Source organism: Halichoerus grypus, chromosome 8 (assembly GCF_964656455.1).
Source record: "Halichoerus grypus chromosome 8, mHalGry1.hap1.1, whole genome shotgun sequence".
NCBI classification, from domain to species: Eukaryota; Metazoa; Chordata; class Mammalia; order Carnivora; family Phocidae; genus Halichoerus; species Halichoerus grypus.
Window position 1 is genome coordinate 149,551,536 of NC_135719.1, and position 22,888 is coordinate 149,574,423.

At 42.0% G+C, this 22,888-nt stretch overlaps 1 protein-coding gene across 17 annotated transcripts in view; it reads left to right on the forward strand.

Moving 5' to 3' along the window:
- Positions 1–22,500, forward strand: part of MARK3 (microtubule affinity regulating kinase 3) — a 116,849-nt gene extending 94,349 nt beyond the window's left edge. For 5 of the 17 annotated variants that reach the window (XM_078054256.1, XM_078054259.1, XM_078054260.1 and 2 more), the window contains 7 exons: positions 2,312–2,529; positions 5,890–5,993; positions 12,705–12,866; positions 13,576–13,833; positions 18,164–18,190; positions 19,509–19,553; positions 21,955–22,500. In XM_078054256.1, the coding sequence (XP_077910382.1) occupies positions 2,312–2,529; positions 5,890–5,993; positions 12,705–12,866; positions 13,576–13,833; positions 18,164–18,190; positions 19,509–19,553; positions 21,955–22,300 (1,160 nt within the window). In that variant the 3' untranslated portion in view covers positions 22,301–22,500. The remainder of the gene's footprint in view (positions 1–2,311; positions 2,530–5,889; positions 5,994–12,704; positions 12,867–13,575; positions 13,834–18,163; positions 18,191–19,508; positions 19,554–21,954) is intronic. The other 12 variants (XM_078054262.1, XM_078054265.1, XM_078054266.1 and 9 more) reach the window with 7 other exon arrangements.
- Positions 22,501–22,888: the final 388 nt, after the last annotated feature.

Here is a 22,888-nt window from a genome sequence, read left to right on the forward strand (position 1 = left end):
TAGAATTACAACTTGTTTTTTCTGTGGTTCTTAATTTGGGTCACCTGTGTGAACCCCCTGTATGTGTGTACATATTTTTCTAGGAAGGGTGATCTTCATTAGATTTTCAAAGTGTTCTTTGTCTTGTAAAAAAAAAAAAAAAAAAAGTAGAGAATCACTGGTTTAATAATCAATAAATGGTATTGGGGCATATGGTAGTTATCAGAAAAAAAATAAATTTGCATCCATTTCTCACATCTTATACAAGGGTAGATTCCATTTGGAATGAAGATGTAAATATAAAAATATGGAAATATTAAAACATGAGATAATTTGCTTTTTCTTTATAACTTGGACTAGTGAGGGTCGTTCTGACTGTAACCCCAGTACTAACAGCCATGAAAGAAAAGACGTATTTACCAAGTTTGACTATGTAAAAATCACATTTCCGTGTGAGACAGTCACACCATAGGACGCTACTTGGCAATAAAAAGGAACAAAGTATTGATGGGTGCAACCATTTGTATAGATCTCAAGGGAACTATGCTGAGTGGGGAAGAAAATCTCAAAAGGTGTCATGAAATTGATTCCGTTTGTGTAACATTCTCTAAAAGAGAGAATTCCAGAGATGGAGACCAGACCAGTGGTTGCCAGTGTTTAGGGAACTAGAGGTTGGGGTGGAGGGGATGGCTGTGCTGGAAAAGGACAGTCTTTTTTTTTTTTAAAGATTTTATTTATTTATTTGACAGAGAGACACAGCGAGAGAGGGAACACAAGCAGAGGGAGTGGGAGAGGGAGAAGCAGGCTTCCCGCGGAGCAGGGAGCCCAACGTGGGGCTCGATCCCAGGACCCTGGGAACATGACCCGAGCCAAAGGCAGACGCTTAACGACTGAGCCACCCAGGCGCCTCAGAAAAGGACAGTCTTGAGACGGAACTGCTCTGGCTTGACTGGTGGCTGGCCTGGGTGGTTCCTGTGCGTGGAGCTCACTGTGGCACTGGTAAGACAGTGCAGTCAGGCTTCAAAGCAGATCAGCAGTAACCCTAAAAATGCAGGACGTCCTTAGCTGTCTCATGCTGTTGAGAAGAAAGATAAGTGTTAAGGGTAATATCACCCATGCTTGGTTAATTCTTTGTTTTTTATGTTAAAATTCCCAAACTTAGAGCTTAATTGTTTCCCTCCCACAAATAAAAGCAAACCTTTGTATACTTCTAATTCAGTTCCAATTAAATTTACCATTTAGATTTTTCTCCAAGAAGTAGCTTTTTTGTACCCCACCCCAAGCCCTGTTTAATAGATCTAAAATATAAAGTCTCTTCTTGGGCACCTGGGTGGCTCAGTTGGTTAAGCGACTGCCTTCGGCTCAGGTCATGATCCTGGAGTCCCGGGATCGAGTCCCGCATCGGGCTCCCTGCTCAGCAGGGGGTCTGCTTCTCCCTCTGCCCTCTTCCCTCTCGTGCTCTCTGTCTCTCATTCTCTCTCTCTCAAATAAATAAATAAAAATCTTTAAAAAATATATATATATAAAGTCTCTTCTATAGAATAGACGATGAGCATTTGATGCCATTCCTGAAGTTTACCTCTGGATGACATACATAACGAATATACTAGTTATCTTGTTCATTTCCAAAATTCTTTGAACTCCAAATCTCCTGGGCTACCATCAGAGTCTCCAGATGCTTTTTTGTAGGACATAAGTTAATTGTCCATCCAGGATGTTCCCAGGTGTACTCCTGGGGTGGGAATGTGGCTGGGAACATGGCGTTCCTCTGCTTGTGTCCCCTTTCCCTGTCTACTCAAATTCCTGTTTATCTAGAAGATTATGAGTGCTTTAAAAAAGATCCAGGATAAAACTTCAAAAGTAATGACCCATAAATCTGTTCTGCTCCGAAAGGTGAAGGCCTCTCTTGTACAAAAAAGGATAAGGTTCACTCAGATGTACCAGGCGAAGCAGTTCATTCTGCATGATGTATGTACATCAAGTTAGTGTGATTATTTATCTGTACAGTAACACTCTCTGAAGATGTTTTCAGTGGACAGCTATCCCTGAAGATGTCTCTGAAGCACAACTATACAAGCTTATGAATTAAAAAAACAAACGAACAAACAAAACCAAAACTTTAAGAGAAAGGGACAAGTAAATGAAATTTCAAAATTGAACTCATTGCGTAGGGAAGACATTATACATGAACGGGAAACATCCTACAGGATTTTACTGTCTTGTATTTTCTTAGATGATAGCAGTCTTAGGTCATCTTATAAAATATGTTTATTTTCACAGAATAAAATGTAAAACTGTGTTCTGGCTTTTAAAAAGTAACTCTTTGTTTTAGCTGGACCAGCTATTCCTTCAGTTGTGGCATATCCGAAAAGGAGTCAGACCAGCACTGTGGATAGTGACCTCAAAGAAGATGGAATTCCTTCCCGGAAATCAAGCGGAAGTGCTGTTGGAGGAAAGGGAATTGCTCCAGCCAGTCCCATGCTTGGGAACGCAAGTAATCCCAATAAGGCCGATATTCCTGAACGCAAGAAAAGCTCTACTGTCCCGAGTGTAAGTATTGTTAAGCTAGAGAGCATTCCTAGCATTGTAGGGTTATGGCGGTCTGGGCGTTTTGTTCCTCTGTTCTCATCCACCTGCAGTACTGTCCCCACCAGGCCACCATGCCCAATCTCAGCCTCTAGAGATCACCTTCAATACCTGTGTTGAAGGTGTTTCTTGCTGAGCCCCATCCCACTAGATGAGTGTTCAGATCTTTCTCGTCAAGGGCTGTTTCTGTTTATTCCACAAGCATCTGCTGAGCTTTAGGTCATTTCAGGTGCTAAGAAATAGAAATACCTCATAGCCTAAGAGGAAATAAATAAAACCAAATGATGACAGTGCAGACAGGCGACTGCAGACAGAAGCCTAACAGTCTCTGCAGGACACTGGGAGGTCTGATTGCCTGAGGGCCTGGGATATGGTTTGCATCTTCATAGGGCTCTCACGATAAAGAACATTTGATAAGTCCTTACTGTGTGCCAGGGACTCTGCCAAGTGCTTTTCCATGTATTAGCTAAATTTTAGGTGAGAAAATGAAGAAAAGTTAGGTAATTTCCTAAAATTATACTGCTGGTCTGTATCCATCTCTTAATCCCTATTCTTAACAAATCTTCCCCTTAAATAGGTAGTATTTATTAAACTAAATTCAGTCTATTCAGTTTCAGGAACTTTTCTGTGAATTGAAACATGTTCTATCTGACTAATACAGTAATTATTATTCTTAGCACTCTTGAAGTAATTTTAGAAAGAATTTGCAGAGACTATAGTCATAGGAATATTCTGTAACCACATTTTTTCCTACAAAGTTAACAGTGACATAGCCCTCCCTCTACCTCAAAAAACCCAAAGTGAGAGGACCCATGGAGAAGCTGGGCTGCTCCTTTTGGGAGGCTTTTATTTGTGCTGTTCTGGGCATAGGAGCTCATAGAGAAGCCTGAGGGGGTTTGTCTGCTCTATCCTCTGACCTTGTGTTTTATCAGAGTAAACCCTGTGTGAAAAGGTTTTTTATTTTGCCTTCCTAATGACCTAAAGTTGGGTTGTGACGTCACAGCCCTACAATTTAAGTTCAGCCTCCAGCTTTTGTTGACATTTGTGAGAGGAAGGTAAGACATGTCCTCTGCCTTCATGACTTTCTGTCCCTATTGCTCTACTCAACTGCACACCTCCTCCCTTTTGAAGATGTACCCCAAGCATTGTCAGTCATCCATATCTGATTATTTATAAAAGGTAAAAGTAACGTTATTAAAATTTTCTCCCATTTGGACTGGAATCTCCCTGTACATGGTCTACTTGTGCTATATTAAAGGTGGCTGCTTCTCTTTGTTTAAAAATTGTTCGTATCTGATGAAATTCCTTAGTTGTTAATTCCTTGCTTGTTAATTTTGAAAGCATTCCTTTCCTTGCTTAATTTTGAAAGCATTAGCTTTTTAAAAACTGGTGTGAAATTCATGTGACATAAATAACCATTTTGAAGCAGACTATTTGGTGGCATTTGGTACATTCACGGTGTTGTGCAACCACCACCTCTTTCAAGTTCTGAAACTTGATTTCATTACCCCAGAAAAACATCCTATATCCTTTAAATAATCACTCTCCTCTCCCCCATATCCTGGCAACTGCTAATCTGCTTTCTCTCCTAATGGATTTGCCTACTGTGGGTACTGCGTGTAAATGGCCTCATTCCATACACAGCCTTTTGTGACTGACTGCTTTCCCTCAGAACCTATTCTCAAGGTTCATCCAAGTTGTAGCATGTATCAGCACTTCCTGCCTTTTTAAGTGTCAGTTTATTGCTCTGTTCATCCCTTGATGGACATTTAGATTGTTTCTACCTTTTGGTTATTATTAATAACATTGCTATAAACGTTTATGTGTAAGTTTCTATTTAGACTTGTGTTTTCATTTCTGTTGGATACATACCTAGGAATGAAATTGCTGGCTCCTATTCAATAATTAACTTTTTTTGAGGTGCTGCCAAACTCCCAACTTCCCCACACTGACTGTACCATTTCCCATTCCTTCCATATATGAGAGTCCCTATTTCTCCACATCCTTACCAGCACTTGTTATTTTCTGTTTTTTATTATAGCTGTTCTAGGGGCGCCTGGGTGGCTCAGTTGTTAAGCGTCTGCCTTCGGCTCAGGTCATGATCCCAGGGTCCTGGGATCAAGCCCCGCATCGGGCTCCCTGCTCCTTGGGAAGCCTGCTTCTCCCTCTCCCACTCCCCCTGCTTGTGTTCCCTCTCTCGCTGTGTCTCTCTCTGTCAAATAAATAAAATCTTAAAAAAAAAAATCTATTATTATAGCTGTTCTAATGGGCAAAAAGTGGTACCTTGTTGTGCCTTTGATTTGCATTTCTTTAATGACCAGTGGTGTTGAGCATCTTTTCATGTGCTCATTGGCCTTCTTTGGAGATATGCCTGTTCAAGTCTTTTGCCCATTTTTAAACCAGACTGTTTGTCATTTTGTAGTTGAGTTGTAAGAGTTTTCTATGTATGTTAAAACTTTACCAAATATATGATGTGAAGATATTTTCTCCTATTCTGTAGGTTCTCTTTTTACATTCTTGGTAATATCCTTTGATGCACAAAAGTTTCTAATTTTGATAAAGTCCAGTTTATCAGTTTTTTTCCTTTTGTTATTCCTGCTTTGGTGTCATATCTCTGAATCTGTATAATGCAAGGTTGTGCAGACTTACCCGTGTCTTTACTAATAGTTTTATAGTTTTAACACTTACGTTTAGATCTTTATTTTTCATTTTTATTATTTTCATGCTTATTATTACTTAATTTGTATATTTACCTTATATTTCTAATCCTTGCTTTTTGATTTTTGTTTTAAAAACAGTAGCTATCAAGGCACCTGGGTGGCTCAGATGGTTAAGCGTCTGCCTTCGGCTCAGGTCATGATCCCGGGGTCCTGGGATCAAGTCCCACATCGGGCTCCTGGCTCAGCGGGGAGCCTGCTTCTCCCTCCCCCTCTGCCTCTCCCCCTGATCATGCTCTCTCTCTCTATCTCTGTGTCTCAAATGAATAAATAAAATCTTAAAAAAAAAAACAACAACATAAAAACAGTGGCTATCTTCCTACTCTGTTCTAAGTGTGTTATTAATTTATGGATTATTAGAGCCAACTTTTTAGAGTCACTCTACCATAACCAGCTTTCATTCTTTCTGCCAGGAGACAGGACAGAGACTGTTGCCTCCACCCCCATTTGTGATCTTTTTAGCCAGTACTACTGATAGCTTACTGTTGGTTTATTCAAAGACTAAATTACTCATGTGTATTTAGATGAGCTTCTTTTTCCTCTTTGTACTGTCCTTATTACTGAATGGTAAAAAGATAAAAAATGCCTCCTCCTTTGTTTTTAATAGAGTAATACAGCATCTGGTGGAATGACACGGCGAAATACTTACGTTTGCAGTGAAAGAACTACAGCTGATAGACATTCAGTAATTCAGAATGGGAAAGAAAACAGGTATGAAATTTTACCTGTTTGCAAGAAAATTTGTTTTTCCCAAAAGAAATGGAAGCATGTTGTTTACTTCTCAGTTTTTATAATCAGAATTCAGATAATAATGGTAAGTATTCTTTCACGGTAAGTTAAATACAATGCAAATTTTTAGCGAGATACTAGAATTCCAAATTCCTCTCATTGTCCAGAGCTTATCAGGCTGTGTGTGTCATGGTTGAAAGGGTTGAGTTAAATCAGGGAGCTTTCCTACAGGAGACACATCTTAAGCTGTGTTGTAATTGTAGAATAGCAAATAGGGGAGTGGACATTATTTTGTGTACATTAACAAGTTGAACAAAGGGTAAAGTGGGGAGGGATAACGACCCAGGGCACAGGGAGCCAGGCCTCTGGAGGACAGTGTGAGGCAGGGTGAGTGAGACTTCAGTAACAGGCCAGCAGTTTACCAAAGGGGCCAAGTGGATAAGTTGAGTGGGAAAAGTGGGGTAAAGTAGGGCCAAAGACCATCGTTTAGGGGGAGAGAAAAAAGAGAAGAAAGAGGTTGGGATTGGTGGAGTAGTTAAATATATTCTGTGTGGAACAAATTTCTCAGGCAAGCATGGATTTTTCTTCTTTCTTTTGGTAAGAGTAGCATATAAATTAAATTCAGAGGGGTGAGGTAAAGCCACAATGAGCAAGTAAAGTTCTGGAGTAGAAATCCATTAAGTAAATTCCCACCATCTTTCATTGTCCCCGGCTGCCTAACTTGAACATTGTCTGGTCTCGTCACAGTCCCATGTCTGGCATCAAAACGGTTTCTTTCTTTTTTGCTGACATTTACTTTCTGAAGATGCATTGTATGGTTTCTGTTCCCTTTAGATCTCATTAGTCAAATGTTTGATCACTAACTCTTATGACAGCCTAAGCAAAAATTCTTCTTTCCTCTTTCATCCTCAAAACCAGACTGTTTATCATTTACCTCTTCCATAGACTACTTAACTTTGAATTGACATGAAGCTAAAAGCTTATTGTGTGAGATTATGTTGGTTATTCATTGCATTTTTAAAAATATTTACACTCCAGTATTCTCTTTTCTGATTCCTATGTGTGTACTTGTTTTAACATTGTCTTTTTCCTTGTGATTAAAAACTATCGATAGCTTGAGTATGATATGGCAGCTGTGCTAGATAGCTTACAAATAATGATTGATTTTTTAATAGTAGTCTATTCTCTGGTAAAGTTTCTTACATTACATTCTCAAATCTATCATTTCTTCTAATTCAGAATTATTTAATAGAATAATAGAATAATAATAAATAATTATTTAATAGAATAGAATTATTTAATTATATTAATAGAAGACAATTAGAGTTTCTAATGTAAATGTTGTTTCATGACTCTTCTTCCTTTTGGAAATTCTTTTTAGTTGCTGAACTACTTTACCAGATTCTTTTTGACCTTTAGGAGATACAGTTCTCTGAGGGAAAAGGCTGTTAAGACCAGGATCTGCTCTCTGCTCCCCAGCTTGTGTTTGTGTGGTGCACATGCTCTTCTGACTCTCCCTTCCTGCAGTATTCGATTCACTCTTTGGAAACAGTTTGAAGAATTCTCTAATCTCTTTGGAATCATTACCTGTCTGTGTCTTCCCTGTCAGAGCTGACCCCTCCTTATCCCAGCCTAGGCCTCGTTGCTACAGTAGCTTCGATCATTTAAATGCTTTGCTTTTGAAAGTATTGTTTTTATCTTTAGCCACGTAGAGCCTCAGTGTCAAACCACTCAAGACATGGCCCAAAATTTGTATAATATCTGGATTTTCTTTTTCTTTCTATCATACAAATGCATTGAAAAACTGTGGGAAATTATTGGAGGCTTGAATGGCAAACTAGTCATATTTTTTACTTTCAGTTAGGGCAATAAATGTGACCACTTTCTCGCCCTTAAAGTCGATGCTGAGTTGTAAATTGGATGCACTGCACCTTCTCTGTGCACAGATGACTTCTCAGGCAGGTGGTTACTTTCTCCTCTCCCCATGTAGATCTCTGACTCCTTGACTAAAATACTGGTGAGCTACAGGATGCCTGGATCCCTGTTAACTTCTGGAAGAAGGACGTTCATTTTCATTTTTAACCATGAATATGTGGGACTTTTTTCTTACATGCGCATATGTTTATACAAAATTCTAACACGAGCGTGATCATGGCTAGTAAAGGCTGTACACATCCTAGACAAGCTCTTCTCCAGCTGTCTTCCAAATCCTGCCATGAGCATGGGGTGATGTTTTAAATTCTCCCCACTGGCAATGTCGTCGTTTCATTTTAAAATTAATTTTATGGATTAATTCTTACCAGGGCAGTCTTTCTGTTTTATCAGGCCTACTGTATGAAAATAAAGAAATCATTGTTGTTTAAAGGACAGAAGTTACAGGATTTGGCAAACTCTTGCTTTGGCTTGAGCACATGTGAACTGTTTTCTAAGTCAGACCATTGTTTTGACATCGGGCATGCCGAAATCCATCTTACTTTTGCTACATCTCCTGATGTAGTTATTCTACCTTCTTCTGATGGCAGACTCTGACCATGGCCCATTTCCAACAATGACGAATAATCAGTATAAACTAGGCGTGAGAAAGTGTAACCACATCTTCAGTTGTATGGTTCTGTCACAGTTGTGTAGGTTCTTACAGTGAGTCTTAAACACTTAGCACAGAGGCTGACACATAGTGCTCAACACATACTAGCTTATGAAAGTATTGTGATAAATCATTCAGCTGGGAATGTCAAGAATTTTCTTAGTTTACACTGATTTCTCGACTTAATTATTTGGTAGCCTACACACATAACGTGGACTCTGTGTCCTGCTCTTTCATATGCTTTTAGATACCTATAGAAGACTGTTGGAAAATGTATTCAGTTGAGGGCCCCCAAAGATGTAGTGTGATACGGTTATAATAAAGCACAACAGAATCTTTTCAAAAAAGTTTTAGGTATTTGATATTCTAGGTAAGATTTTTAAATTGTGGGGCGCCTGGGTGGCTTAGTCGTTAAGCATCTGCCCTCAGCTCAGGTCATGATCCCAGGGTGCTGGGATCGAGCCCCGCATCGGGCTCCCTGCTCAGCGGGAAGCCTGCTTCTCCCTCTCCTTCTACTGCTCCCCCTGCTTGTGCTCTCTCGCTCTCTGTCAAATAAATAAAATCTTTAAAAAAAAAAAAAAGATTTTAAAGTTGTAAAGTGTTTCTATTATTTTATCCATTTATCCATTTGTCCTACATTAAGGCACAGGGATTGAGCAGAGAAAGTTCACACATGTATCTTTTAGGTTAAATTTTTAATTCTGCCTTTACCCAATCACTGAGTATGGATTGAGTCAGCAACCAAAACATACCATATCAGAATGTTCTGATAGGGCATAAATGTCATATCAAACAAATTCAAAATATCTATCCTTTAGTAACTGTAAGTAGTAGATTAGAGTTTCCAAAAATGATAATCAGACATAAATACAAAGCAGTTAGATTAACAGGAACCTCAAACAACTTGAATTGTAAGAAACAGTTACTATTTCTGTAGGTTAAGGTTTGAAAATGGTTTTCCCTTGGACCCAGAAATACTAAAAATGTAATGCAGCTACTGTTTTGCTGATGTAGATGATTATGGGCTAATCTATTAAATATAGCCACCATTTTTAGTACTTTTCTGGTGGTAAAATTTTGTCCAGTTTTCACAGCAACCAACTTGATGACCTTTTAGAATACTGTGTCAAAAAAATTTAAAAATTGTAATTACAATGAAAATATCAATTTACACTTCCCTTTTTGGAAAGGTTTATAACTTTAAGGAGGGTCACTTTTTTGCTGCAAAGTGTCTGTCCAGTCTTGCCATGCTTATGTGCCTTGTAGATCTTGCCTACACGGTCCAGCCATTGAGCGGTATGCCTTGGGGAGGGAGGTGGGGGGAATAGATAGGCATCTTCTTGCTCTGTATGCTGACTAAAAGCCCTTTACTTCTTCAGGGTCTTTGGGATCATTCATATTCTCCAGGGAAGAAGCCAGACAACCCCTGTCTTCCTTTATTCCCCTGCTTTTAATGCACCCATTGATCCTAGCTCCTAATTTGAGCAAGAGAATGTCAGCAACTAGGCAGAGGCATCAAGCGGGTTGACCCTTGACCTGTCCTGAACAGATAATAGAGCACAAAAGACAGTCGTTATTTATCTGTAACTTGTTAAAAAATAAAGTTGTATATATATATATATATATGTATGTATGTCTGTATGAGAAACAAGCAAGCATTTCTCAGATAGTTGACTCTGTTTCTCCCCCTCCCGCCCCCACTTCTCACTACTACACTTGACTAGTCTTTAAAAAGAGTTGAATCAGTTAGGACTGTGTGTTACAGGTGACAGGAACCCAGTCCAAACAAACTTAAATTAAAAAGGGCATCGGGACACCTGGGTGGGTGGCTCAGTCGGTTCAGCGGCTGCCTTCGGCCCGGGTCATGATCCCAGGGTCCTGGGATCGAGTCCCACATCGGGCTCCTTGCTCAGTAGAGAGCCTGCTTCTCTCTCTCTCTCTCCCTCTGCTTGTGCTCTCTCTGTCAAATAAATAAAATCTTAATTAATAAATAAATAAATAATAAAAAGGGCATCTTTGGGGCGCCTGAGTGGCTCAGTCAGTTGAGCGCCAATTGACTCTTTCTTGATTTCGGATCAGGTTGTGATCTCGGGGTTGTGAGATTGAGCCCCCCATCAGGCTCTGCGCTCAGTGGGGAGTCTGCTTGGGATTCTCTCTCTCCTTCTCCCTCTGCCCTCCCACCCCGCCGCGCATGCACTCGCGCACTGTCTCTCAAATAAGTAAATCTTTTTTTAAAAAATGTATCTTTGAGTTCCTATAACCAAAAAAGTGCAGGGAAAGTCAGGGTCTATCTCCTAATTTCGCTTCCTCTGTAGTGGTTCCCTAGTTGGGCTCAACAGCATTAGACTTGGCATCTTCCCACACTCAGCTCCTCAGACAGAAGCCCTGGGGCTGTCTCTGGGTCCATGCTGGTGTGGTTCTAGCCATGTGCCCATCTTGTCACTGGCCGGAGTGGCTGCGAAAGTCTGGGATGGAGTCAGTGACATCCAGAGCCTAGGAACTTGTTTCCCTCATAGCAGAATTCAAGTGTCATTGCCCCAGGTAAAAGAGTGGGTGCCAAGTGGCAAAAACACAAAACTGAATCTATTTTTATCTTCATAAGGCATTTGTTTCCAGTTCTTCTGTGACTACATTAGAGCCATTCTCCCAATCAGAGGACAAAATTCTCAAACAATGCAGGGACAAACAGATCTTGAGCAATTTATTACAGACACATCTCCCCCACCCCACCAATCAGGATTGTCAGAGCTCCAGTGACTCATTTCATTAACTTACCTTTTCAGTTAGGAGAGCATTTATTGGGCACCATGCTTTAGGACACTCACGCGCGAAGGGTCACTGTGAATCCGTATGGTGTCCAGTAGCAGGTGAACGTAGTACAAAAGGGGATGATAAGCTGCTGATGGGGAAGGACATCAGGGAAAACTTCATGGAGAGGGTGACCTCTGGGTTAAATTTTGATGAAAGTAGAAGATGCTTGCTCTCCAGGCACAGAGAATAGTTCCTGTGAAAGTTATTTGACCTGATGTATGACCAGGGGTTTACACATCATAGAAGCTCCCAAAAGTCAAGTTCCAAAAGGTAACAGTAGAAGGTAGAGCCTGGAGATGCAGCCGGGGCTGGGCTGTGGGTGCCTGAGGGAATGAGTGGGATGCCAGGGTGAGGGATCTGAACTCAGTCCTGAAGACACAGTGTACTTTTGAAAGGCTATAAGCAGATGAGTGACCAGTGAAGAAGGTGCTAAGGTATAGGCCAGTGTGGGAGAGAGGGAAGACCCTCTGTGGGGAGACCCTGGGGTAGAGGTGGGGAGGGTGTGCAGACTGGCATGCATGGTCACAGTTGTGAATCCCTGGCTCGCTTCAAAGGAGAGAAGCTGCCTCTCTGGAACTCCAGGGGCAGGATGACTGAGCTGGAATTAAGGAACAACGTGGCCATGGTGAGGCTCCTGTCACTCTCTGTGCCAGGTGAAGCTGCAGGCGTCCAGCCACGTCTGTCGCTCTGTTTCTTTGTCTACAAGTAGTTAAATTACTCTTACTAGTTTTCCTGCCTTGAAAAAAGGGGCTCTGTTGACCCCTTAGGAATTTTGACTTGTTTATAAAGAAGTGAATGTCCTTTGCATAGGAAGATTCTCATCTATCTTTAAACAGCATAGGACACTTGGATAAATAGCACCTAGTTACTATACCTGTCGTTTTACTAGTCCATTTAAAATATGTCTGTGTGCTTGGGGAACAGGTCGAAAGCACGGTGTGCTCATGTTATAGATTCACTCGACCACTTCAATTTGAACGGAGACATCTCTTTCGGGAAAGGCTTTATTTTGTACACAGCTTAGAAGACATTGCCCCCTCACATAAATATTCAAACAAGTAAGATGTCATTTTTCTTCTTTAAAGCTAATAAATCTTTTACTGTTTGGAAAAAAAAATAGCTACAGGTTAGTAATTGCTGCAGAATCCCTAAAACAAGGTTAAGAGATTTTTGTTCTAAGGCAAAAATGAGATGGTTTGGGGAGGAAGGTGTGTGCTTTAAATAGCAGGTCGCTCTTTTTGTCACTGCGCCATCATATTGTTGTTTCTGCCTCTGCCTGAACCCAAACCCCCTCCCAGCCTGACAGAACTGTTCGCTTACGCAGCTAGCCCTGCCTCAGTTTGTGCCACATCTTCCACCTGTCGGCTGAGACATCAGAAGTCGATGTCCATGTCAGCCTCTGGGCACCCCACGATGATGGTACCTCCAGTAGACAGTGAAGGAGATAACAGCAAGGCTGTGTAAGACAACTGCACATTCCTCGTGAGACTCCTGTGTGCCCGCCGCTGCTCCATGCTGTGCTGTGGATTTTATAGTCCACGGGTCGTTACTCTTGTGCACAAAATACCCTTCCTGTGTGTGGTTTTAGTTCAGCGCATCCTGTGTCATGGTGTCCTTGGTCGTCTGTGTGTCTTCATGCCTTTGCATACTCCAAAGGGTGTAAGAAGTACCCCCTCCTCTCCATGGTGCTCTTAGCATGTGGAATCTGAAAGTAAATATGCCTTTTGTGTTTGTGTGCTTCTAAAACTTTTTAGTTGCCTATTCTTCAGTTTCACCCGCATAGCCCATATTTCTTTTATATTGCCAAGGTTCTCTGCATGTAAGCAACTTTGAGAAGGAAGCAAAGGGAAAAAGCTTGAGTTAGCCATTCCTTTGTCCTAGAATTTCCCTGCATTAATCTTGTCCTTGAAAATATGTATGTCCTATTCCCTTAAACCCCATGAGGCTGTGTTTCATTATATACTGTTTATTTGATACCCTCCTATTTAGCTTGCCTTTTGGTCCTGCGCCCTATAAAATACCCCCTTGGGTCTAGAGATTTATTATAAGTGATTTTCTCTACCGTATATAAGAGGTATATTGGGATTGTAGATTTTTGTGTGCCATGTTTGCCACAAAGCTGGGCTTTTGTGAACAAAGATGCGAGACTGTTCTGTTCTGCTCTTCTAGCACTATTCCTGATCAGAGGACTCCAGTCGCTTCAACACACAGCGTCAGCAGTGCAGCCACCCCAGACCGACTCCGCTTCCCGCGGGGCACGGCCAGTCGCAGCACTTTCCACGGCCAGCCCCGAGAGCGGCGGACCGCCACGTATAACGGCCCGCCCGCCTCACCCAGCCTGTCCCACGAAGCCACACCGTTGTCACAGACACGAAGCCGAGGCTCCACTAATCTTTTTAGTAAATTAACTTCAAAACTCACAAGGAGGTAAGTGCTGGGTGGTGCCTTTTGTTTGGAGCAAATACAAGAGCAAAAAGAGAAATGTCTTCTCTGTTTTGTGAAGCAACTGCCCAGATACTTTTCACTTTGTCTTTAACTCTTTTTTTTTTTTGGTGAGAGAGATCACGAGCAACGGGAGGAATAGAGGGAGAAGTAGACTCCCCACTGAGCAGGGAGCCTGATGCGGGACTCGATCCCAGGACCCTGGGATCATGACCTGAGCTGAAGGCAGACGCTCAGCTGACTGAGCCACCCAGGCACCCTTCGCTTTGTCTTTAGCTCGTGTTTTTCTGGTTTATATATAGAACTTTATACTTTAAAACCTTTTAGAATAGGAATTACAGAGCTCAGAATCTTCACAGCACCAAAAATCCTCTAGCACTTGGGAGGCTGTTGTTTTCTTTAATTGCTGTTCCTTTTGATCACACTTCTGTCCACATGGCATGTTTACTGCAGTTTAGCAAAACCCCACCTCCAGTGTAAGCTGGCACTCCAGAAGCAGTCCCTGTAGAAGACAGCGTGTGATGTGACCAACCCTGGACATGGAGGGGAGAGACATTTCTTCTCTCATTTCCTGTCATTGTCATTGAAGAACACTAAGTTTTTTAGGGTCTAAATCTTAAAACTGTTTTCTCAATTGGTCTCAGTAAGTTATAGTAAGAACAAGGTAACTTGCTTAAACTGCGTAGTTTGGCATGTAAAAGTCCTGATTTCTTCTCAGCAAGAAACTTGTATCTGGTTGTGTATAAAATCCTTTTTCCCTTGAGGTACTTTGAACTTTATTTCCATAACCTAATCTGGAGGCTGCAAAGGCTTAGAATCTTTGATTGCTATAAGAGGAAGAAGAAAAAGTGCCCCCATGCACCATAAGCACACAGGCAGAGTCACCATTATCTAGGACCACACTCAGGAGACCTGAGCGCCCTTGTACTCTCAGGACTCCCAGAAGAGTTTCTTCTTGAAGAAATTGAGTCTCACGGGGCGCCTGGGTGGCTCAGTCGTTACGCGTCTGCCTTCGGCTCAGGTCATGACCCCAGGGTCCTGGGATCGAGCCCCGCATCGGGCTCCCTGCTCAGCGGGGAGTCTGCTCCCCCCTCTCCTTGTGCCCCTCCCCCAGCTTGTACTCTCTCTCGCTCACTCTCTCTCAAGTAAATAAGTAAAATCTTTAATAAAAATAAATAAATAAACTGAGCCTCACTGTGGATTAGTATGTCCAGGGCATCCTGCAGCTTTGTGTGTTGCAGACACACTTGTTCGTCATCTGTATTTTACTCAGAACAGCAGAGTCTGAAATGGCTGGCACCCCCCTCCTCTGTTTCTCCATACTCCCTGTGGCTCACTAGCTGGCTGCTGTGTTTCCTGCTATCTTTGGTATTTAACCTGTAAGCCAAATACCACTTTTCAGTCTCCTTAATTCCTCCAGTAATGTTATGTTCTTTTAGATGAATCACCTGAATTTAGCCAAGTCACATTCAACTGTCTTTCTCCAGGTAATCTATTTGTTGTCAGGACACTGACTACCAGTTAGGGAGGACTTCTGCTATCCGTTATCATTAACAGGACGTCAGAGGGGGGCCAGAAGTTATAGTCCAGCCTCTTACCCCACCCCTTTGCTGAAACCCCCTGTTCTAAACTGGGCAGAAGAGTAGAATGATCTAAAGGACTTTGCCAGGTTTGGGGCACCCACTCGGGACCAGTAAGAGAAGCAGGGAGCTTAATCCAAGAAGAGTCTGGTGACCCCCAGAATAATTCCTTCCTTCTTTTCAGGGTCATCCTATGGCCTGTCCCAGGCCTCCCTGCCCCCTGGTTCCTTCCTTATGGACTAAACTGAAATAGAATCTGCCTCTGAAACTCGGGTGGTAGGGGACAGAGCCAGGTATGATCCAGCAGGCTGTTAGCTCCCTGGCCTTGCTTAATATTGACTGGTGTTAAGCCCGGGGAGAGCCCTGAGCACAGCGGGGATGCACACCAGTCAGGTCTGTCTGAGCTCTAGTTGCAGGACAGGCAGCTGTTTGTCTTTATACTTTGGTCTATAATGGGCTCTTTAAATAAAACCTTACATATCAGGAATATCCTTGACTTTATTTTTTGCCTTTGTGCTCTTTTTCTGGTCATCTTAATGCTATTATTGTTACAGGTAACATCAGCTACCATTTATTGATTGCTTACCATGTACTAAGATGAATAGATCTCTATAGATTTATAGAGATATATTTGTTTTACGTTTATAAAGATGCACATGTGTACACACGCATTCTCACACATTCATTTAATCTCCACAGTCTGCCAATGTAGTAGGTATTATCCCAATGTTGTAGGACAACCTGGGAGATGAGGTTCAGAGAGTTTAAGGCACATATTCAAGATTCTACAGCCAAAAGTTGCTGAGCCAGGTCTGGGCCTCAGAGGCCCTGAGTCCGCAGCATGTGCTGCCCTACAGGGCTGTCAGGAACAGTGTGGGCCCTTGTCCCTCATTTTCTAATGTAGTTTATTTCATGTCTTTGAATTAAAATTGGATACTGAGTTTTCTTGGTTTAATTTTTTAAAAAAATCTTGGGGTTCATCTTATTTTACATTTCCAGGCAGTTTCCACTCCTAAAGATTTGCAGAAATATAGTCTTCTCTTTGTTGAATTTGCAAACTGAGGTCTGTAGCCTCCCCTGGTTGCTATACTTTAGAAGTACACTGATATAACTGTTATATCAGCATAGGCTGCTTATCCCGCCCTAACAATAATTGTGAGGATCAGAGCCCTGGTACCTGAGAGAGGCTCAGGTGTTCTTATGTAGGTGCTGCATCGCAGACCTGCTAAGGTTTGATGGGAAGAGAGCTGGCACCACCAGGAGGCCTGCACTCTGCTCTTGGCTCTGACTCTGCCCTGGATACGTGTGGCTTCAGAGAGCTGTGTGCTCTGAGGCCGTCTATGTGGTCAGAAGGAGGCCTGCGTAGGTGCTCCGAGTTGCTCATGCCCTGTAGACACGATGTACATGCCTGTGTGCCTCAGGTTGGTCCACGGGGCCCCGGGCGCAGACTCAGTCCTGCCGCTGCTCCTCTCTATACCTCAGGGATTCGTGGCAGGAAAAGTGAAGAAAAGCAGTTCTATGGTACTTGACCAATAACCCTGACTTTTCTCAGGTAGAAAATTTGAAATGAAAATACATTTTAAAGATCTTTTAATCAGTTTTCAACTAAAATAATCTTTTGTATAATCCTGCCTTAGGTTTACGTAGTGCTTAATTATTTACAAAATATTGTTACGTGCATGATCTTGTCTACTGCGTGTAACACCCTGCATTACCACTTCTGATCTGATTATGAAGTGGTTGGCTGTTATTCACAGTAGTTAGATATTTTTTAATTGCTTGTATCTGAAGCAATGCCAAATTATCCATGTTAGAAGAACAAGTCCAAGACATTCATTACTTCGTTCACTCAGACTGAATTCTGTGTTCAGTCACAGAACTGGGAAGTTTCAGAAATAGTTTGGTGAGCCCAGCCTGCACTTGCCCAGGAATGCTGACCCACATGATCATACAAGCCCGACTCACAGTTTGGAATTTCTTTTGTCAGATTCTGTTCAGAACAACCTGAGCATCTCCTTAATTTTTAACGAGCAGAGTCCCTTCTAAATACAGCTCTTCCAGTTTATTCCGTAAAACATAATTGAAACCCCATTGTTATCTTATCATTTAATTTCAGTTCATTTTGCCATCTAAAACTCTGAAAAGTCTGCTTCATTTTAAACCCCAATCACTTAGTTTTTTCTTAAAAAGTGATTTATGTCCTATACTGTAGTAGACATTCTGTGAATGTTTCAATCATTTTTCTGAGATAAGTAAGGGTTCTCTTAATGTTTGAACATTTTAAAATGAAATTTTTAATGTTATATAAGAAGGTGAGGTTTTTGTTCATAAGACATTCTGAAGAGGATCAAGAGGTGTTACCCTCTTACTCTAGTATACTGCACATGACTTCCATCACTTCTTTAACACAGGATGTTGGATTTTATCATCTTAAAGTATATCCATCTAAGAAACCTTTAAATAAATTTAATTACAGCTAATGTCAATATTTACTGCTGAATTTATCTTACAAGTAAGATTTTTTTTTATATTTCTAGAAAATTAAAAGATCACATACTCAATTACCTGTAATTTTATTTTTTCAACAAATGTTGTGTTTCATTGTTCATTGGACAGAAAGAGGAGCCCTGTTTTGTTTGTTGTTTTTCTTTCTCTCTATAATTGACTAGATTTTCTATTTAATTTGTGCAAGTCATTTTTGTTAATTTTTTTTTTTTTGGCTTAATTTCTTTTAGAAACATGTCATTCAGGTTTATCAAAAGGTAGGACTTATATATACACATTATTTTTTTTCGATCCTTACCCCAAAATGGCTCCTGCAATTAACATCAGGTTTGGCTTTCTAGCCTTGTTTTTGTTTTGTTTTGTTTTCTTAAAAACTAAACTTTCTGCTGAGAACTAAATACTTATTTCTTTGTAAGGAAACCTTGAAAAGAAATAGATTAACTCTGTCAGGCATTTGTAAAGGGATTGTGGCACCCATGTAACAATAGGCCTGTGCATGCTCTGTGCATTTTCTTTCTTTGGTAGAATTATTTAGCATCCAAATAATTCTGTCTTCATACTAATAACACTTAGCATGCTTCTGTTTGAAGAATGAGATGTTCAGTAATATTAATGTACAGTTACTGATTGGCCTCAAGCCCGCAGAAGGTAAGTGGTGACTGTTGCCATCTTTTAGCAAAAGGCTTTAAAATGACTGGGAAATTAGCTAATATTTTTACATGGGAAACAAGCACAAAATTCAAACCTACAGCCTCATTTGGTTTGAGGTTTTCAGAAATAAAGATGTGGGCAACTGATAGTGGAAATGTTTTAATATTTTCAGAGAGTTGAAGAGTAAATAGTATTCTGTCTAAAAGCTGCTTTCCACCAACCACTGAAGGGAGTAGGTCTCATTACTTTTACTGAAAGCACTGTGGTAAATATTATATATTCCTACCAGATGAGTACTTTTTGATGATGATGAGTCAGGAGAACAAAAACGTTGCTCACAATCTTGGAATGCACACAGAATGAGGCAGAAAATCTGCCATTTGGGCCACCTGTGGGGGTCTATGTGTTGATGAGGTCAGTGGGTCACTGAAAGACTGTGTGAACGTAAGCTCTGTTAAAACTGTGGGAGGAGCGCTTTCCTCATATAGGAAATTCCCCTCCATGATTGTTTTTTAATCTTCCCAGTTGTCAAATTTTCCCTTGCACAGGAAATTTTGCAGTTGGAAGTAGGATTTAACTGCTAGAATTCATTTCCTTTTAGTTAAAACCCATTACACTTTGGGGGAAGGATTAAAAAATCAGAATATCTCCAATTCCAGAGCCGGGCAGGAATACCTGTTGTGTATGTGAAGTGGGTGCAGGGCCAGCCTCCCAGCCCCGCCTGCGAGCACACATGGAGAAGGATGGCCGTGGGCTGAGTCACCCCCATGACAGGATGAGTTTAACAAGCACAGCTGGTGACCCGAAGTGCTTTGGGTTTGCTCATTTTATGACATCTGTGTTTGTTTATGGGTGGTTGTGTACTGGTCTGTAAGATTTCTTTTCTCTTTCCCGCTTCTCTGCTTCTGCATTCTGTTCGTTGAGGCTTCCAACTGAATATGAGAGGAACGGGAGATATGAGGGCTCAAGGTGAGGGAAATTATTTTTACTTAAAATATTTTATAGGTATTTACCTTGTGTGTGTGGCAGAAACGATGCTCTTTTCTGAATATCCTGCATCATATCCCTGCTCTCAATGTAGGATTGCTTGGTGAGGTCAGCATTTTGTGGTTGGTGAAGCAGGAGTGTGTGGCTGCTGCCCCCTCCCAGTGGCCACTTGAGGGCGCCAGAGCGCCATGGCCACCAGCCCGTGGAAGCCTTCTGTCTCCCAGCCTGATTGGGCTTTCCACTGGTGTTTGGGTGTTAAAATACGTGGCCCTCCTGCCTGGTCGCTGACAGCCTGAAATGAGATCTGGGAGTCAGTAGGAGCACTGTTGACGTGTCCATAACTCCTGCATGATTCTGGTCTCAAAGAATGAAAGCAGAATATTGAGTAGAATTTTCATATTTTAAATTAGATGTGTCTTTAAGAATGATTATGTAGTCGAGCGATTTGCTTTTACATTTTGTAGATCATTTTGTATTTCATTACACAGATTTGGGTGTTGGGGGAGTTGACCAGATAGGCCTCCATAGTTGTAGTTCTTGTCCACTTACGCCCTTTCAGTACCAGTTACCAGCTTGCTGTCTCAGGTCCCCGTTAACCCATTTGCTCTCCTGCTGGTCTTTCTAAAGCACAGCTCTGATCATGTGACTTTTCTGAATGAAAACTTGCAGTGGCCCCATTGCCTGACCTGCCCTGGGTGGCCTCAACAGCCCCGGCCTCCCCTGACCCCACCCCTGCCCCAGTTGAGGTGTCACTCCCACCCCAGGCCTGCCCATGCCGGCCTTGAGCAGGCTCCATATGTCCTGAGTTTGCCTACCGCAAGTACTCAGCAGCTGTTGTGGGGGTGATGCTGTGCCCCCAGTTCCAGTCCATCTGTACACTTGATCATACCCTCAACACATTCTGTGCTTTCCATACATCCCTGCCTTTGCTTATGATATTCCCTCTGCTCAGCACACGAACTCTCTTCCCCCACCCCTGTTGTATTGGAATCCCATGGTTCTCGGTAGCTCTTCTCAGATGCCACCCCCTCCTGGAAGCCATTTCCTCATTTCCCTGCACTCCTTCCGTTAGAGGGCCCCACCTGTCGTTCCTCCCACCCTCTAGTGGACCCTTTATACCTTTCCTGTTCTGCTGTTGGCCTTGAGTTGCAGTCTTCCCTCCCCCAACCCCAACTTAGCTTGAGAGCTTTTGCTCATTTTTGTAACCTATTTAGTGACTAATACAGCATTTCATACATAGGAAGCTTCCGACCAATTTGAGGAGATGTGAACAAAATTGAATATTCTACCAGCAGGTTGGCAGCTGTCTGCATAGTAAACCTGTGGCCCACCCTCGGGTCTGATAAATTTGCCATAGGATGAAGTGTTTTTAACATGCATGTACTGGGTGTTTTTAATACAAAAGAGTGTCAGTCATTCACCGTCCTCATTGAAGCATCTGATGTATACGTGAGAGTGTAAATAAGTTTGTGGCAATGATGATTAAATGCCATGAACAGCAAGATATGGTAGATTCCTAGTTGTGGACTTCCCAAGAGAACTGTGCCCAGGACCCCACGGGGACGTCACCTCATAGACATTGGGACCCCCCCTTCCACTCTGTGGATCGATACACCTTGCATTCAAACTGGTTGTTGGAGTGCTCAACAACAAATAAGCCTTAACATTTCATTTTTCTGCTTCAGTAATAAGATAATGTCACCTAAGAGTTATTTTTAACTGTGGAATTAACAGTTTAACAAAATGGCAGGAAAAATATCGAGGTGGGTGGAGGGAATGGAGAGAAGGGCCCACGCCCCCACCCAGCTATATACTCGGGCCACCTGAAGGAAGGTGATTTTGAACTATGTGGAGACACTGGTTATCCTGAGGAACCCCTGTGGTGAAGGTTATGAGGAGCTGACCTGAGAGGAGAAGTGGTGGACCAGGGGCAGCCATGCTGGTCAGAGCCAGAGGCTGGCCTGCTGACCCCGCCTCCCTCAGCTGGGCTTTTGGGGGTCTCCCCCGGCTCCTTGGCACCTGCATTCAGCCTAGAGGGGAAAGCTGGGCTCTTCTTGGAGAAGTGCTCAGCTCTCTACTTCACCTGATCTTCAAGGATTTTGTTTAACAAATTATTTTCTTAATGTTATTAAGGATAGCTGGCTGGTGAAGATTTTTCAGCCAGGTAGACCTTTGCCTGTGTGGGTTATGGTTTGCGGGGGGAGGTGAGTAATAGAGGAATGCTTCTCAGTAAAGGAACAGGTCACCACATGGGAGCCTATGCAAGAGAAGTGTGGAGGTCAGTTACTCTGTTACAGCGAAGATGTTGATTATGAACTAGCTGAACTAGAAAAGGTTGGTTTTTCTGTGCAATTAAAAATAAACCTGCCACTGTGCATTTCAGTCGCAACGTATCTGCCGAGCAAAAGGATGAAAACAAAGAAGCAAAACCTCGCTCCCTCCGCTTTACCTGGAGCATGAAAACCACTAGTTCCATGGATCCCAATGACATGATGCGGGAAATCCGCAAAGTGCTGGATGCCAATAACTGCGACTATGAGCAGAGAGAGCGCTTCTTACTCTTCTGTGTCCACGGTGATGGGCACGCAGAGAACCTCGTGCAGTGGGAGATGGAGGTGTGCAAGCTGCCAAGACTGTCTCTGAATGGGGTCCGGTTTAAGCGGATATCAGGGACATCCATAGCTTTCAAAAATATTGCTTCCAAAATTGCCAATGAGCTAAAGCTGTAACCCAGTAATTACGGTGTAAATTAAGTAGCAATTTAAAGTGTTTTCCTGAACACTGATGGAAATGTATAGAATAATATTTAGGTAATAACGTCTGCATCTTCTAAATCATGATATTAAAATATAAGGACGAGAGCACGCCTGGGAGCGGAAGCTGGCCTTTTTTCTACGAATGCACTACATTAAAGATGTGTGACACGCGTGCCCTCTGTCTTATTTCCATTGCCCTGAAAGCGTGTGACATCATCGCCACGGGCCTCATGTCTGTGTGGTGTGAGCGTGGACTGTGCGTGTGAAGTAGTGCATACGGAAGCATCTCCTTACACTGGCAGCCAGAGTTGTTACGAGTACCTCTGTGGGAGATCATTTGGTGCTAAAACATTAAAATTGCCAAGGAGGAAAATGTTGAATTACTACTAAGAATTAACTTTAAGACTAGTTGATAATTAATACAGGTTTACAGTTCATGCCTGTGGTTTTGTGTTTGTTGTTTTGTGTTTTTTTAGTGCAAAAGGTTTAAATTTATAGTTGTGAACATTGCTTGTGTTTTTCTAAGTAGATTCACAAGATAATTAAAAATTCACTTTTTCT